This window comes from Lynx canadensis, chromosome D1 (genome assembly GCF_007474595.2).
Source record: "Lynx canadensis isolate LIC74 chromosome D1, mLynCan4.pri.v2, whole genome shotgun sequence".
NCBI lineage: Eukaryota > Metazoa > Chordata > Mammalia > Carnivora > Felidae > Lynx > Lynx canadensis.
In genome coordinates this window covers 63,657,972-63,671,636 of record NC_044312.2, presented here as the reverse complement: position 1 = coordinate 63,671,636, position 13,665 = coordinate 63,657,972, and the positions used below count along the sequence as shown (strand labels likewise).

At 49.1% G+C, this 13,665-nt stretch overlaps 1 protein-coding gene across 1 annotated transcript; it reads left to right on the top strand.

Annotated features, from left to right (window-relative positions):
- The first annotated feature begins 4,203 nt into the window (after positions 1-4,203).
- LOC115526314 (glycine-rich cell wall structural protein 1.0-like) lies at positions 4,204-4,944 on the top strand. The gene has a single exon (XM_030333755.1). The coding sequence runs from the start codon at positions 4,204-4,206 to the stop codon at positions 4,942-4,944; it is 741 nt and encodes a 246-aa protein (XP_030189615.1).
- Positions 4,945-13,665: the final 8,721 nt, after the last annotated feature.

The following is a 13,665-nucleotide window of genomic DNA, read 5'->3' as shown; positions in this document are numbered from 1 at the left end:
TGCTTTTCCTTTGTTTCCCCAACTTTACGAGCAACATCACTACTACATGACCCAGGAACACGGAAAGCATCTTAGAATCCTCCTGTCACCACTTCTTCTAGTCAGTCTATAATTTCTCTCATAGTCTACTCCTCTTTTCTAATCTTACTATCACTAACTTAGGTTAGACCCTCACTACAGTATAAGCTGGGCAACTGAAACTAACTCATATCTCGTCTCCTGTGATCCTCAATATTGCAGCCATAATGATGTTAATGTCACATAACCTACTCATTTTATTTCCTGTATTAAATAAAACTTTCAATGGCTGCTCAGAGCCTAAACCCTTTGTATGACGTATAATATCCTCCATGATTTGGTCCCATTTACTTTTTCTGGTTTCTCCTTTCATACTAGCCAATATTCCCTACACTCCAGCTAACTCAATCTACTCAGAACCACCACTACTACCACTTATACACCAATCTCCATGGCCAGAAACTATTTTCTTTAATGCTGTTGTGCTTTGGAACATGGTGCTGCTGTTTATTCTGCCTGAAAGTTGTTTCTCCAACTTCTTCATTTGCTATGCTTCTACTCATCCTACAAGATCCAGTTCCAATATCCTCTTTGTGACACCATTGGCTGACATCCCAACCCTGAGCTGGATGAGGAATCCCCTCTATGTGCACAATCCCATATTTTCCTCTATCATTATACTCCCCAGTACCAATTTGCAGATATGTCTTCACAGTTTACTCTTTAGTCATATCTTAAATATGTATCTTAAGTATAGAGCTGGCACATAGTGGGCACTTACATGTGTCTTCAGTAAATGAAGGAAGCAAGAAAATACATTTAGGTCCTCCCATTTGAAAAACTCTGGCCTCCTAAAATACCTGTCTACCCCCCCCCCCCGCCCCTTGCTATTGATCTCTCTTCTTGCCTGCAGTCAAGCCTCTTTAAGGAGCAAGCAGGCTGTACTCAAAGTCTTCAGGCCCTCACCTTTCGCTCATTCATTTACTGAGTGCTGACTAGTTTCCACTGCTATACAACTCCACCAACCCCATCGTCCCCAAGGTCACCAGCAGCCTACCTCTGGCTAAATCCAGTGGATACTCTTCAGTCCTTACCTCTAGCGTCTTCTGTGCCATTCAACCTTGACGACCACTCCCTGCTTTTGTGACTTCTTTCTTGGCCTTTCCCTTGGCTTTAGTGGTACCACTCACTTCCCTTTCTTTTCTCTCCCTCTCTGGCCACTCCTCACTTTTCCTTGAGGACTGCTCCTCCTCTCTTCAACCTTTAAATATTGGAGCTTCTCAGGATCTGTCCTAAACACCCTTCTCTTCCCAATGTACATGCTGCCCCTGAGCAACCTTAGTCACTCCCTTAACTTCTCTTGCCATTTGTCACATTTACAACACAAGCAATCCAAAGCTAAGGTGATACCTCATTTTCCCAGTGAGAAAATCCAAAGAGCTTTTGACCAACCCAAAAACTTATACCTTTAGGAATGAGTATGAAATAATCAAAAGTCTACTTCTATTAGTTAATTTACTACACATATACTATACATACTACAATAGTTAATTTACTATACACATATTTAAATTCAGGTATTGCTTTATAAAATAAACTATATATATATTAATATATTGGCTTATATACAATATAAAAATATATTGGCTTATAGATTTGCTTTTTTTCCATTCTCATAATTCAGTAAACAATTTTATTCATACTCTTGGCATGCATTTCCAAAGCAGTGTCTTTCTTACTATTAGGGTCACTTTTAGTCATCTTACCCATTTTCCCAGAATGGATGATCTTCTCTCCAGTCTAAGTGAAGAGTTTGGGACAGGACACAGCACAATTTGAATCCACATATGATTCAGTCACTGGAAACTTTATCCCAAGTCACAAGGGCCATTTACATCACACTAGGGCAGTTGGTTTTTGGCCTGTATCCTGCAACAGTATGTTCTTGATCTCTAAAAACCACTTAGTGTATTATTGCCTTTTAAAAATAATTTCAGTTGTTAATTTCTCTTACTGAAGTAACATTCATACAGCAAAAGCATAAATCATAAGTGTTCCACTCAATAAATTGTCACAAGGCGAAACACAACATCACTGAAGTCAAGAAATAGAACACTTCCAGCACCCCAGAAGCCCCTCCCAAGTACTACTGTATTATTTTTTAAAGCAATCTTTTAAAAGCATATTTAGAGACATCCAACACATGCAGTTGTGAGGTCATACCACCAGGAATAGTTACCAAAGCTGTGTTAAACATCTTTGACAATGGATTCTGTGACAAGTGATCTATACAAGCATCCAAAATAGCATTGTCGAGGACATTTCAGGTTAATTAGTCTTGCCACAAGAGTAAAAAATAGCACTTATTGAGCACTTACTATGTGCCAGGTGCATAGTCTTCTCTGTATATTAAATCATTTAATCCAGGGGCGCCTGGGTGGCTCAGTGGATTAAGCGATGAACTCTTGATTTCAGCTCAGGTCATGATCTGAGGGTCATGAGATGGGGCTCCTCACTGAGCATGGAGCCCACTCAGGATTTCCTCTCTCCTTCTCTCTCTGCTCTTCCCTGCTCTCACTCTCGCTTTCATATTCATACTCTCTCTCTCTCTCTGTCTCTCTCAAAACAAACAAACAAACAAACAAACAAATAAATAAATAAATAAATAAACAAACGTAAAAAAATAATTTAATCCTTAGACCCACTGTATAGATGAGAAAACTGAGGCAAAGGCGAGTTAAGTAACTTTTCAAAAGCCACAAAGCTTGTAAATGGCAGAGTCTGGACCCCAAACCAGGCAGTCTGGCTCCAGAGTCCACAAGCTTAGTCACCATACCATACTGCCCTATCCAGTGGTTTGTTGTTCAAAATAAATGAGAGCAAACCCTGTAATATGAGAGACTTTGTAAGGACTCAAATATAAGGTTACTCCCTCTTTCCTGAGGGAAGATTTTGGAAAAACAAAAAAGGCAAAACCTCACCCTGTATTCAAGCTCATACGGTATTTGCAGATGACTTCCAAATATTTATGCCCATCCAGGCCATTGTTCTAAGCTACAAAACCTACCTACCCAGCAGGCACTTCAAAGTCAGCAGCCCAAATGTAAAGTCATCATCTTTCTATGTCAACCTGCAAGCTACTGCTGCTCCTTTTGTCTCGCACAGTGAATGTCATTGCCATCCACTCAGCTTGCAAACCAGAAATCTGGATGTTACCAAGGACTCCAGCCTCTCCTTCAGTCCTCTCTTTCCAAATCGCACCCCCTTCTGCTTTAACTGAAACTTTGTTTTCTTTTCTCAGAAGTTCCCAGTCCCTCTGTACCATTTTTACACCTCTCAAGCACAGAAGACTTTTGGACTCAGCCTACTCACAGTCATCAGGAAAGACAGAAGGGGAAGGGTCAAAACTCTCCCAGTTCTTTGATCCTCTCCACCTCTGTCTGATTTCACTCCTTCCCATTTTCTCTTCCAAGTTGTCCCTCGAGCCCCTTCCCAACTCCCTGCCCAGTTCCTATCTCATTTTCCTTTTCTGGGGACTATCTCCCGAGTTAAACCATCAGCCGCAAATCTCTTCTTTCCAATACCTTCCAATCTGTAGCCTCAAATTGGGGATGAAAGAAGAGGGGAGTGAAAGAGAGCTGAGCCATGAAGAAGGGAAAAGGGACAGTGCATGGGATTAACAGAAGTGACTAGGAGGGAATGGAAAGACGAAGATGGAAGAAGAGGATGGGGAAAGAGGAGGATCGAGAAAGGGATGGCAGAAGGGAATGGGGAGAAGGTGAGTGGAAGGGGGCCAGAGGAGACAGGGAGAATGGGAAGGCAGAATGGGTCGGTGATAAAGGGGAAGAGAAGAGAAGGACAGAAGGGGATGGGGAGACGGGGAAGGAAGCCGGGTACAAGAGAAGGGTTGAGGAAGGAGATGGGGAGAATTTGATAGACAAGAGGCTAGGGAGAGAGAGGACTGAGCGGAGGGGATGGGAAGGGAAGAAACGGGTGGAGAGAAAAGGCCGAGGGAAGGGGTGAGAAGCAGGGGACGGGGAGAAAGGGAGAGGAGATGGAGAAAAAAGGGTGGGAGGGAGAAGGGCTGGGCGAGAGAGAGCGGGAGAACGGGACAGCGAGGGGGAAGAGGGACGTCCGGGCAATAGGGGCTGGGAAAGAAGATGGAAGAAGAGGACGAGGCAGAGGATGTCGAGATCGGGATGGGAGGAGGGGGCCGGGCGCAGTGACCGGGAGCAGGGACGAGAACGGGGACGTGAGGACCGCGCGGCGCTGGGGCTGGATCCGGCGCCGGGGACTGGGGCCGGGAAGTCGAGGGGCGGAGGGAGGACGGGCGGGCGCTGGGGGGGCCGCGGCGCGGAGCGCGGGTGGGGGCGGGGGCGGGGGCTCCGCGGGCGGAGGGGCGGGGGCTCGGGTTACCGCGCGGAGGGCGGGGGAGGGGAGGGGAGGGGGCGCGGGGCCGCGGCGGCGAATCTCGCATCCTCCGCGGGGCGGCTGTGGAGGAGGCGGCGCCCCGGCGGCGGCGGCGGCGGCGGCGAAGGGAAGGACGGACCGACGGCCAGGGGCGCACGGACCGACGGCTGGCTGCCCGGAGCTGATCGCGGGCCCGGAGACGGCGGCGGGGGACGATGCGCGGCCCCAGGCCCCGCGCGGGCGGGCGCTGCCCGGGGGGCTGACCGCGGCCGGACGGCGCCCCAGGACCGGGCGAGGGAGCCCGCGCCGCGCGGAGGTCAGTGCCCGCGCCCGCCCGGCCCGTCCGGCCGCGCCCGCCCGGCCCTCCGGCCTCTCCCGGGCGGCGGCGGCGGCGGTGCAGCCGGGGGCTTTGTTCTGAGCCGGAGACAATGGGGGAGGGGGGGCCTGGGCCTGCGGGACGAGGGCGAGCGTGAACGTGAGCGTGGGGGCAGGGCCTGGGGGTCTTTGTGTGTGTGACATCGAGTCGGGTGTGCGGCGTGAGAGTGTGAGGGGGGTGTGGGTGCGGGGTGCGAGCAGGGTGTGTGTGTGCTACTCCGAGTGTGAGTGCATCAGCAGAGTGTGAGTCAGTGCGTGTCACTGGGAGGTTGTGTGTCCGTGTGTGTCTGTCTGGTTGTGTGTGTATGTGCGTGTCACTCCGAGGGTGTGTGGGTCAGAATGAGTGTGTGTCATGGTGAGCAAGTCCCAGTCAGGGTGGGTGTGTGTGTGTGTGTGTGTGTGTGTGTGTGTGTGTTGCCTGCCTCTTTGGAAGCCATGTGTCAGAATGTGGAGGATGGGTGTGTGACAGAGACAAACTGAGACAGAGACAAAGAAACTAAGGGGGAGAAGTAAAGAGAAACAGAGGAGAAACAGGCAAAGCCTGGAGTGGAAGTGGGGCATCCATGCTGGTGCTCTGAGTTTGTGCCCAGGATGCTTAGATGAGAATCTTGTTCAGGAGACAGAGGGAGGTCACCACAGGCCTGGTCCCACGTGGAGGGGGTGGGGAGAGGGAGGTCTAGAAGCACAATGAAGTCAGTGTGGTGTGGGTTGGGCCTGCAGCCATGGGGTCATAGGCCAGAAAAATATTGTTACTTATGTCAACTCCCCAAATACCCACAGGGGACACGGTCATAGCCCTACTCAACCCACAAGGGACACAATCCTAGGCAACACACACCCACCAGAGATACCTTCACAGCCATCACATACCCCCAGGAAGTACTGTCAGAGCCAACACACACGCAGATGATGCTCTCAGGACAACACACACCCACAAGAGAATTGGTGCAGCCAACACATCCCCCCCACAAGATCGTTGTCAAGGCCAACACGTACCATGGGAGACACACTATTACTGCCAACATCTCCTTGTACACACTGTCACAGCCATGCACATCCACTGGAAACAGTCACAGCCAACCCATCATCTAGGTTATACTTCATCAGAGCTGCCTGTACATAGCAGGTGTTCCAGAGTCCTGACACTGACAGGACGCTGTGTTGCAGTGGCCCTTACCACACACCCACTGGAACAACCCCTGCTTTTTTGGTGACATGAATATACCAGGAGTGAGCTGTCCCAATTGCTAAACAAGCTCCCATTAACTTACGATGCTCTCACTCCTCCTCCATAGACCCCTAGGCTCAACGTCTTGTTCCCTGAAAACTGGGGACCTGCATCAGTCTTCCCTTCATCCTATAGCCTGCCTTGATTTGAAGTGTCCTTCTAATACCCCAGCCTCACAGCTTCTTGAGCTCCTTAGCTCCTGTTATCTCCTTCTTCCCTCCCACGACCACTTTGTAGAACTGGTCCATCTCTAAAATTGTAAACCCCTCCTTTCCACTCTCTGCCCACAGCCTCCTGTGTCCTTCCAGCTCTCAGATGCCCTCACTCCCATTATACTTACTCTTCAACCTCATAATGGCCTCTTGCCCTTGACCTCTTTGCTTTTTCCTCATCTGCCCCTTTCTGGCTTTGTGCTTTCCTTCCAGTATACACACCCAGGACTATCCCTTCAGACACTCCTTGGCCACTCTTTGTCTCATTGTCCTTGAGCCCACCCACCCCACAAAGTCTCAACCCAAATTCTCGACCACACCAAGTAATGCTTCTATAAATTCATGCTTCTATAAATTCCACCCTCAACTGGCCCTCCATAAATAAGTAGAGGAAATTTTTTCTGTTTTCTTCATACCCCTTAACCTCACATCCCTCAGCCCATTGTTTTCAGCAGATTAGTCAATCCACTGGTTTATTCATTCAGCAAACCCATATTAAGTACCTGCCCTGTGCCAAGCAGTGTGGTAGGTGTGGCATTACAAGGGTGAATGAAATGGACATGGTCGTTGCCCTCACAGAGCTTACAGGCTATCTGGTGAGTGCTGTGCCACGGTAGCACACAGCAAGGAAAGCTAAGAGAATATAGGGATGTCAGAAGAGGCTTTCTGGAGGAAATGACGTTTAAGCTTAAGCTCAATGGATAAATAGGGAGTCAGCCAAGCAAAGGAGAGGTGGAGATGAGGTAGACTGGGTGGAAAATATTCAAAACCATGGGAGCAAACATGGAAAAGCCCACTTGCAAGAAGTATTTTATGTCCAAGAGGTAAAGCAATCCAGTGAGCCTGGCACTAATAGTATGTTGTGAGGAGAGGTGAGAAAGTCTGGGAGAGGTGGAGAGACAGCTAGTCAGATCATGTGGTTCTTGTAGGTCACAGGAAAAAGATTATCTAACCCCACAATAATGGAAAGTCTCCTAATGTTTTGAAGCTACAGTGTGATATGATCAGATCTGGTTTAGAACTACCAAGTCTGACAGTGTGGAGACTGAAAGGAGGGATCTGTAAAGGAGGATCGTTGGCTGTTGCAGGAAGCAGGAGAGGAGGACACTGGCCTGAACTGGAATGGTAGCAGCAGAGAGGGAGAAAGTAGATGGTTTCAAGAGTTGTGTAGGCAGCAGGGTCAGCAGGGCTCAGCAGTGGGATGGATGTAGAGGTGAAGGGGAGGGAAGCAGTAAGAGTAGGCAATCTGGTCTGTTCACTCACTGAGAAAAGTGAGGCCATCCAATTTGAATTTCCTCAGCTTTCTGCCTCCACCCTCAAATTTTATCTGCATTCCCCTCAATCTTTTCTTTTTTTTTTCCTATGAAGAGGTGTCTCTTCTGTTTAAGACTACTTCACCCATCCCCTCCTGCCTCCATGGGGACATCACTCCCCTAATTATTCTGTGTCTTATTCATTCTCCAGTTTCTCCCTTTGTACCCATTCCTCCTGCGAGCATACACAGAGCCTCCAGTCTCCCCTGCCTCCCTGAAGCCTGTAGTCCCCAATGAGCTAAGAGACCCTCTCATGTTGCTTCACTGTGAAAGGGTCTTCTGCATGGAGCTGTTCCCACTTCCTCACTTCCCCTTTACTCTTGCCCCTCCAGGGTCATGGCTGTCCCTAAGAGAAAGTGACCTCTCACCTGCCAAATCTAGAGGTTCTTTTCAAAAGTCCTCAACTGCCTGACCCCTTGGCATGGTCTGACATTGTTGACCATTCTTTTCTCTTTGAGTCATTCTTGTCTTATGGCTTCTGAGCCACCATTTTATTCTGTCCACATTTAGTGAGGTCTCAAGTGCCAACCACAATGCCAGGTGATGGGAATATTATGAGAGAAGACACTATTCATACACTCAGGAAGTTTAAACCTCAGTGGAAGAGCCAGGCAGATAAACAGATGATTACAATATGATGGGGTCCGTGCATCTCTCTCCCAGAGCTCCTCCTTGCTGTTCCTTCTCAGTCTGCTTTGGAGAGCCCCTAAATGTTACTGTTCCTTAGGGTTCTGGTTTGGACCTTCTTTTTTTTTTTTTTTTTTTTTTTTTTTTTTTTTTTTTCAACGTTTATTTATTTTTGGGACAGAGAGAGACAGAGCACGAATGGGGGAGGGGCAGAGAGAGAGGGAGACACAGAACCGGAAACAGGCTCCAGGCTCCGAGCCATCAGCCCAGAGCCCGACGCGGGGCTCGAACTCACGGACCGCGAGATCGTGACCTGGCTGAAGTCGGACGCTTAACCGACTGCGCCACCCAGGCGCCCCTGGTTTGGACCTTCTTATTGTCTCACTGTATACACTCCTCTAAGTGATCCATCTCATTCATTTCCAGGGCTTTAATTATCATCTCTATAGGCTGATGACTCCCAAATGTCTACTTTTTCCGGACCTCCCTTCTGACCTGCAGACCTCCATATCTGCTTCCTACCTGGTCTTTGCTATACAGCTCAGAAGCACCTAAATGTCCAAACCTGAACTCATCATTCCTTCCCTCCACCACCACTGTCTGCATTGAGTTATCAAGCTACGCATCCAGAAGTCAACTTCAGCCAATGCCTTGCCTTTGCCATCTGTCTTTCTCCAACCCAGAAAGTCACTGGAACCTGCTGGTCCTACCTCCTTTCCAGCGCTCTCTGGCATCCCATCCCCTTTGCTCCATGGCTTCAGCTACTGCCCTCACCTCATTGTCTGTTCACAAAAATTACTACAAGAGCCTCCTAACTTGTCTCCCTAGACTTCTACTCTTCCTCTTCCAGGCCATTCTTTTCAATGCAGCAGGAGGGATCTCTCTAAAGTGCAAATCCTGCCATGCATTCCCTGCTCAGTATTCTGCAATGTTTTTCCATTATCTTGGGTGAATTCTCCACTTTAATGAGGCTCAGGAGGTCCCTCACGATCTGACTCCCCTCGGCCTTCCCAGTCTCATCATCTGTGTCATTTCCCTACCTTCCTCACATTCCAGGTTCTAGCCATATTGAATTCCTTGTAGTTCCTCAAAGACATGGCATTCTGCTAAGCTTCTGGCCCTTTGCACATACTGTTCTCTGCCCTAAAAGCCCTTTACTCCCCTCTTCTTATAGCTAGCCCCTTCCCATCCTCAGATCTAGTCTCAAACCCCACCTTTCCTGACTTTACCGTGCAGGCTTGGGATCCTCTTGTCTGACTGTTGTCATTGCCTCTTCCCCGTTCTGTCTCTCTGACTGGGCTGGGGCCTCTTGATGGCAGGGTTGCATATTATATATCTTCATCTCCCTGGGACCCTTCACATTCACATTCATGGCAATGAACAAATGCATGAATAAATGAAGCCGCTTACTGCCACTCCTCTCCCCCACAAACTGTCCTTCCTCACCCTATGTTCTCTTCCGCTCTGCCCTTCACATGGGCTTCTCTTTTCCTGGATCTTCTTCCTCTCCCTCTCTGTACTTGATTTCTCTTTCATTCAGTTGGCAAATATTTAAGAAGCACCAGAAATTTGCAGATACCAATATATTGCTCCAGGTGCCTATTGGGGTTCCTGGAAGGAGAGGAAGATGAGGAAGCTGTGACCTGCCTTCAGGCCACAAGGCACGATAGTGCCCACCATCTGCTCCACTCCAGCAAGCCCCCTTCCTGGGAGGTGCCATAGGCTGCTCCTCCCTCCACCACCCCTCACACACACCCACTGTGGGTCCTCCCAAATCCTGGCACCCTTGGCCTTGCCCCTCCCCATATCAGGTGCCCAGACACCTGTGTGTGCCCTCTTCCTCTTCCCTATCCTTCCTGTGGTAACAGAAGCAACTGGACTGATGCCCTGAGACCTGCAAGCAAAAGCCCCTCCCAGGAGTTCATGCTGCTGGATCCTATCTTCTTCCTGGCTTCCCTCTGCCTGCCCCTTACTTCAGTTCTATGGTCCATGTTTCCTCGGTAACCCTCTGACTCCCAGGCATTTTCAACTACTGACCCTTGGGAGGGACTACTACTGAGTTCCTATGTCCACTGGTGAGAGGGTACCTCCTCCCACTGGTCTGCTTGGAACCCCCAAGCCTGGGTCAGGATGCCCCTCTGTGTTCACTTGGCACACTAGAATGTCCTTGTTTATGTTTGTCTCTCTAGGCTGCTCATGGAAGGAGCTAGACTGCATCTCCCATTTGGTTGGTGAGGAAGGAGGAGGGGAAGAAGGAAAGGGAGGAAAGGAGAGGGTGTAGGTGTGTGTTGGTTCTGACAGTGCTTCCAGGGGGATGTGACGGCTATGAAGTTATTCCTTGTGGATGTGTGTTGCTGAGGACTGTATCCTTTGTGGGTTGAGTAGAGCTGACCTTCCAGCCCCACCATTTACCACCTTAGCTTCTCTGAGCTCCCCTTTCCTCAGGTGAAAATGGAGGCAACATTCAGAGAGTTGCTTGAGAATTTAGAAAGAAAACAACTGGTAAGTGTTGAACGGTTAACTTAGTTTACTTCCAACATCTCAGTTCTTCTGTGTTCCCCTGACCCTCAACCTCTTACTTCCCTAAACTTGTTCTTTCCTCTTGACATCTCTGGGTTGCTGCCACGTTTTCACCTTCTTTTCTTGCTCCAGCCTCACTGGCCTCCTCTGCAACCCAGACTATCAGGGTCATCCCTTGCTGCCCATCACCACCAGCCCTTGCCCTCTCACCCTGCCATGCCTGTCCCAGATCATGTCTCCCTACCTGTGGACACCATGAAGGCAGGGACTCTGTCTGTCCAAGTCACTGCTATATCTCTACTGCTTAGGATGATGGTTGGCCCGTTGTAGGCCTTCAATAGATATTTGTTGAATAAATCTATTAATGAATCATTTCACATGCATGCCCTGGGCCAGCTTCTCCCCATTTTTTCTTTGTCTCCTAGAGATCTCCAAGCATCCTCTGGCCCCTTCTCCTGTCTCACCACCTGACTCCATGCCCACCTGACCCTCTACTTGGACTGGCATTTCCTCATCACAGATCTCCTCCTCTAACCCACCTTGTGCACACTGTCAGAATTATTCTCTTATAGCAGAATTCTGCTTGTTCTCCTTCCCTGTTGTGTTGCCTCGCCCTTCATCAGAGCATTCCAAGCCTTCCAGTAGAGAAGCAATATAAGGTAACGAAGCACTAACTTTGGAGTCCATCAGAGCTGTGTTCCACATCTCTCTGCCACCCACTCTGACCCTCAGTTTCCTCATCTGTGAAATAACACTTATCCCAGAGTTGTCGTGTGTGTCTGGCACACAAGAGCAGCTGATATTTATTCAGCCTTCACTGTATGCCAGACGATGTGCTAAGTTTTTGGTAACATTCTTTCATTTAACTCTTGTGTCAACCATATAAAATGGACACTTTAATCCCCTCATTACCAAGGAGGAAACTAAGAAAGGTTGAACAATTCACCCAGGACTACACTGTAAGTGGCAGAGTCAGAATTTGCACTGAAGTCTGTCTCACAGCAGAGCCTATCTTCTTAATTATGCTTGGGCACTTACAAAACACATACTGTGTGCCAGACACTGTTCTAACAGCAAACACTGTAGGAAGTGCTATTATTGTCTCTACTTTATAAATGAAGAACTGGAAGCTCAGAGAAATTGAGTGGCTTTCCCAGTGTCACAAAGCTAGTAAGTGTGAAGCTGGGCAAAAAACATTTGGTTTGGCCCCAGAGTCCACGTTTTCACCACTATCCTGTCCTGCCCTACTGTGATATATTGCCTCCCTATCATAGAAGTGCAGTGTGTAGTGATGAATCAATCTATGCTGTGTTGTTGAGTTGTTTAGTTGATTTATTCTTTATCATTTCCCACTGCAGGAGGCTTGCACCCTTCAGACTCTCCTGAAACTATTCTCTCCAGATCTCTAGTGAATTCCTTACTGATAAAATCAATGGCCATTTCTCAGCCCTCGTCTTGCATGAAGTCTCAGCAGCCCTGGACACTATTGATCCCTCCCTTCTTGTTGAAATATTTCCTCCCTTAACTTCTGTGATACTGCCTCCTCTTCTTCTTCTCTGAGAAGAATAAAGGTCTCCTCAGTCCGCCCCTTAAATATGACTACTCCTCAGGGTTCTATGCTAGACCCTCTTCTTCCTCTGCACATCCTAGCTGATGGGTCTCCAAGCCCATGGTTTTCACCTACCCCTGATTTGTCCAAATCCCTGTCTCCAACCCAGACCTCTCTCCTCCAGACCTGCAAATCCAATTGTGTCTGGGACATCACCATGTGGGGATCCCAATGGGCACCTGAAAAATGGCTTCTCCTCGGTGGTATCCTAATGGCACCACTTTAGTAACCAGGCCAGAACCCTGGGATCAGTCTAGACCCTTCCATTCCCTCACCCTTCCTGACGCATCAGTGGCCAAGTTTTAACCAACTTCACCTCCATTATCTGTGTCTTCTGCTACTGACCTGGGCTGTCACAGACACCTCATACCTGGTCTCTCTCCTCCCATATGTTCTCTTCTTCAGGCCTCCATTGTCTTGCTAGCACTCCCTCCCTTCAGCTCCCCTGCCATTTCTTCCTTTCTTCATCCTTCCCTTCTCTCTGCATCCTAGGCAGCATGGAGTGCATAGTCTTGGGATCAAATTGGGGCTGTGTTAACTCAGAAAAGTTGTTTCACACTGAGGAAGGCAGGACACCTTCCTCACAGGGTTGTTATGATTAAATGGGGGTATGTCTGTGAACTACCTGGCATAGAGCCCAGCACACCATTAAAGCTCAGAAAAGGGACTTTTCCTCTGCTTGTATCTGTCCCCAGCCTCTCTGAAGTGGCTCCCAGGAACCAGTCCTCAGGAGGAACACAACCCTCCCATGAGTTTTCTCAGGGATATCCTGGAAAGCAAGTTTGTCAGCCTTCTCCTTCCTCCCTTCCTCACCCTCCTCTCCTCTCTGCTCTCCAACACAGCTCTGTCTCCCACCTCTATTTACCTCCCCCACCTCTCCAGGCTAGCTGTGTCCACTCTGACTTAGCTCCCCCCTCTGTAGTAACTGCACTCGCCCTCTCCTTTGCCCTTTGCCACATGTGCTCTCTCCTTTGTCACACTGGCTTACTTTCTCTCAGTCTTGCCCCAGTCATCCCCACCAGCATTCTCACGTCCCTTCCTCTCCCCGTTATGCCTAGCCCTCCCTTTGCTCACCAAGGTTACTCTCTTCCTCCATGATTTCTACACCAATCTGCCTTTCTAGTCCCCCCCTCACTCTGTTGTCTTTCTGGTCCCTGCCCCTCCCTGGCCCTAGGACAGGAAGTTGAGGGAGGAGGCCTGGGCGGTGCCAGCTCCCCCAGCCTGCTTCCCTTCGGTACCTCGGCCACTCCTCTACTTCCTTCTGGAGCACCCCCTTCCTTTATGGTCCCCCTACTCCTCCCCCAACCCACCTCTCTTTCCTCTCCCATGTTCCCCCTGCTCCCAGGTCCTGTA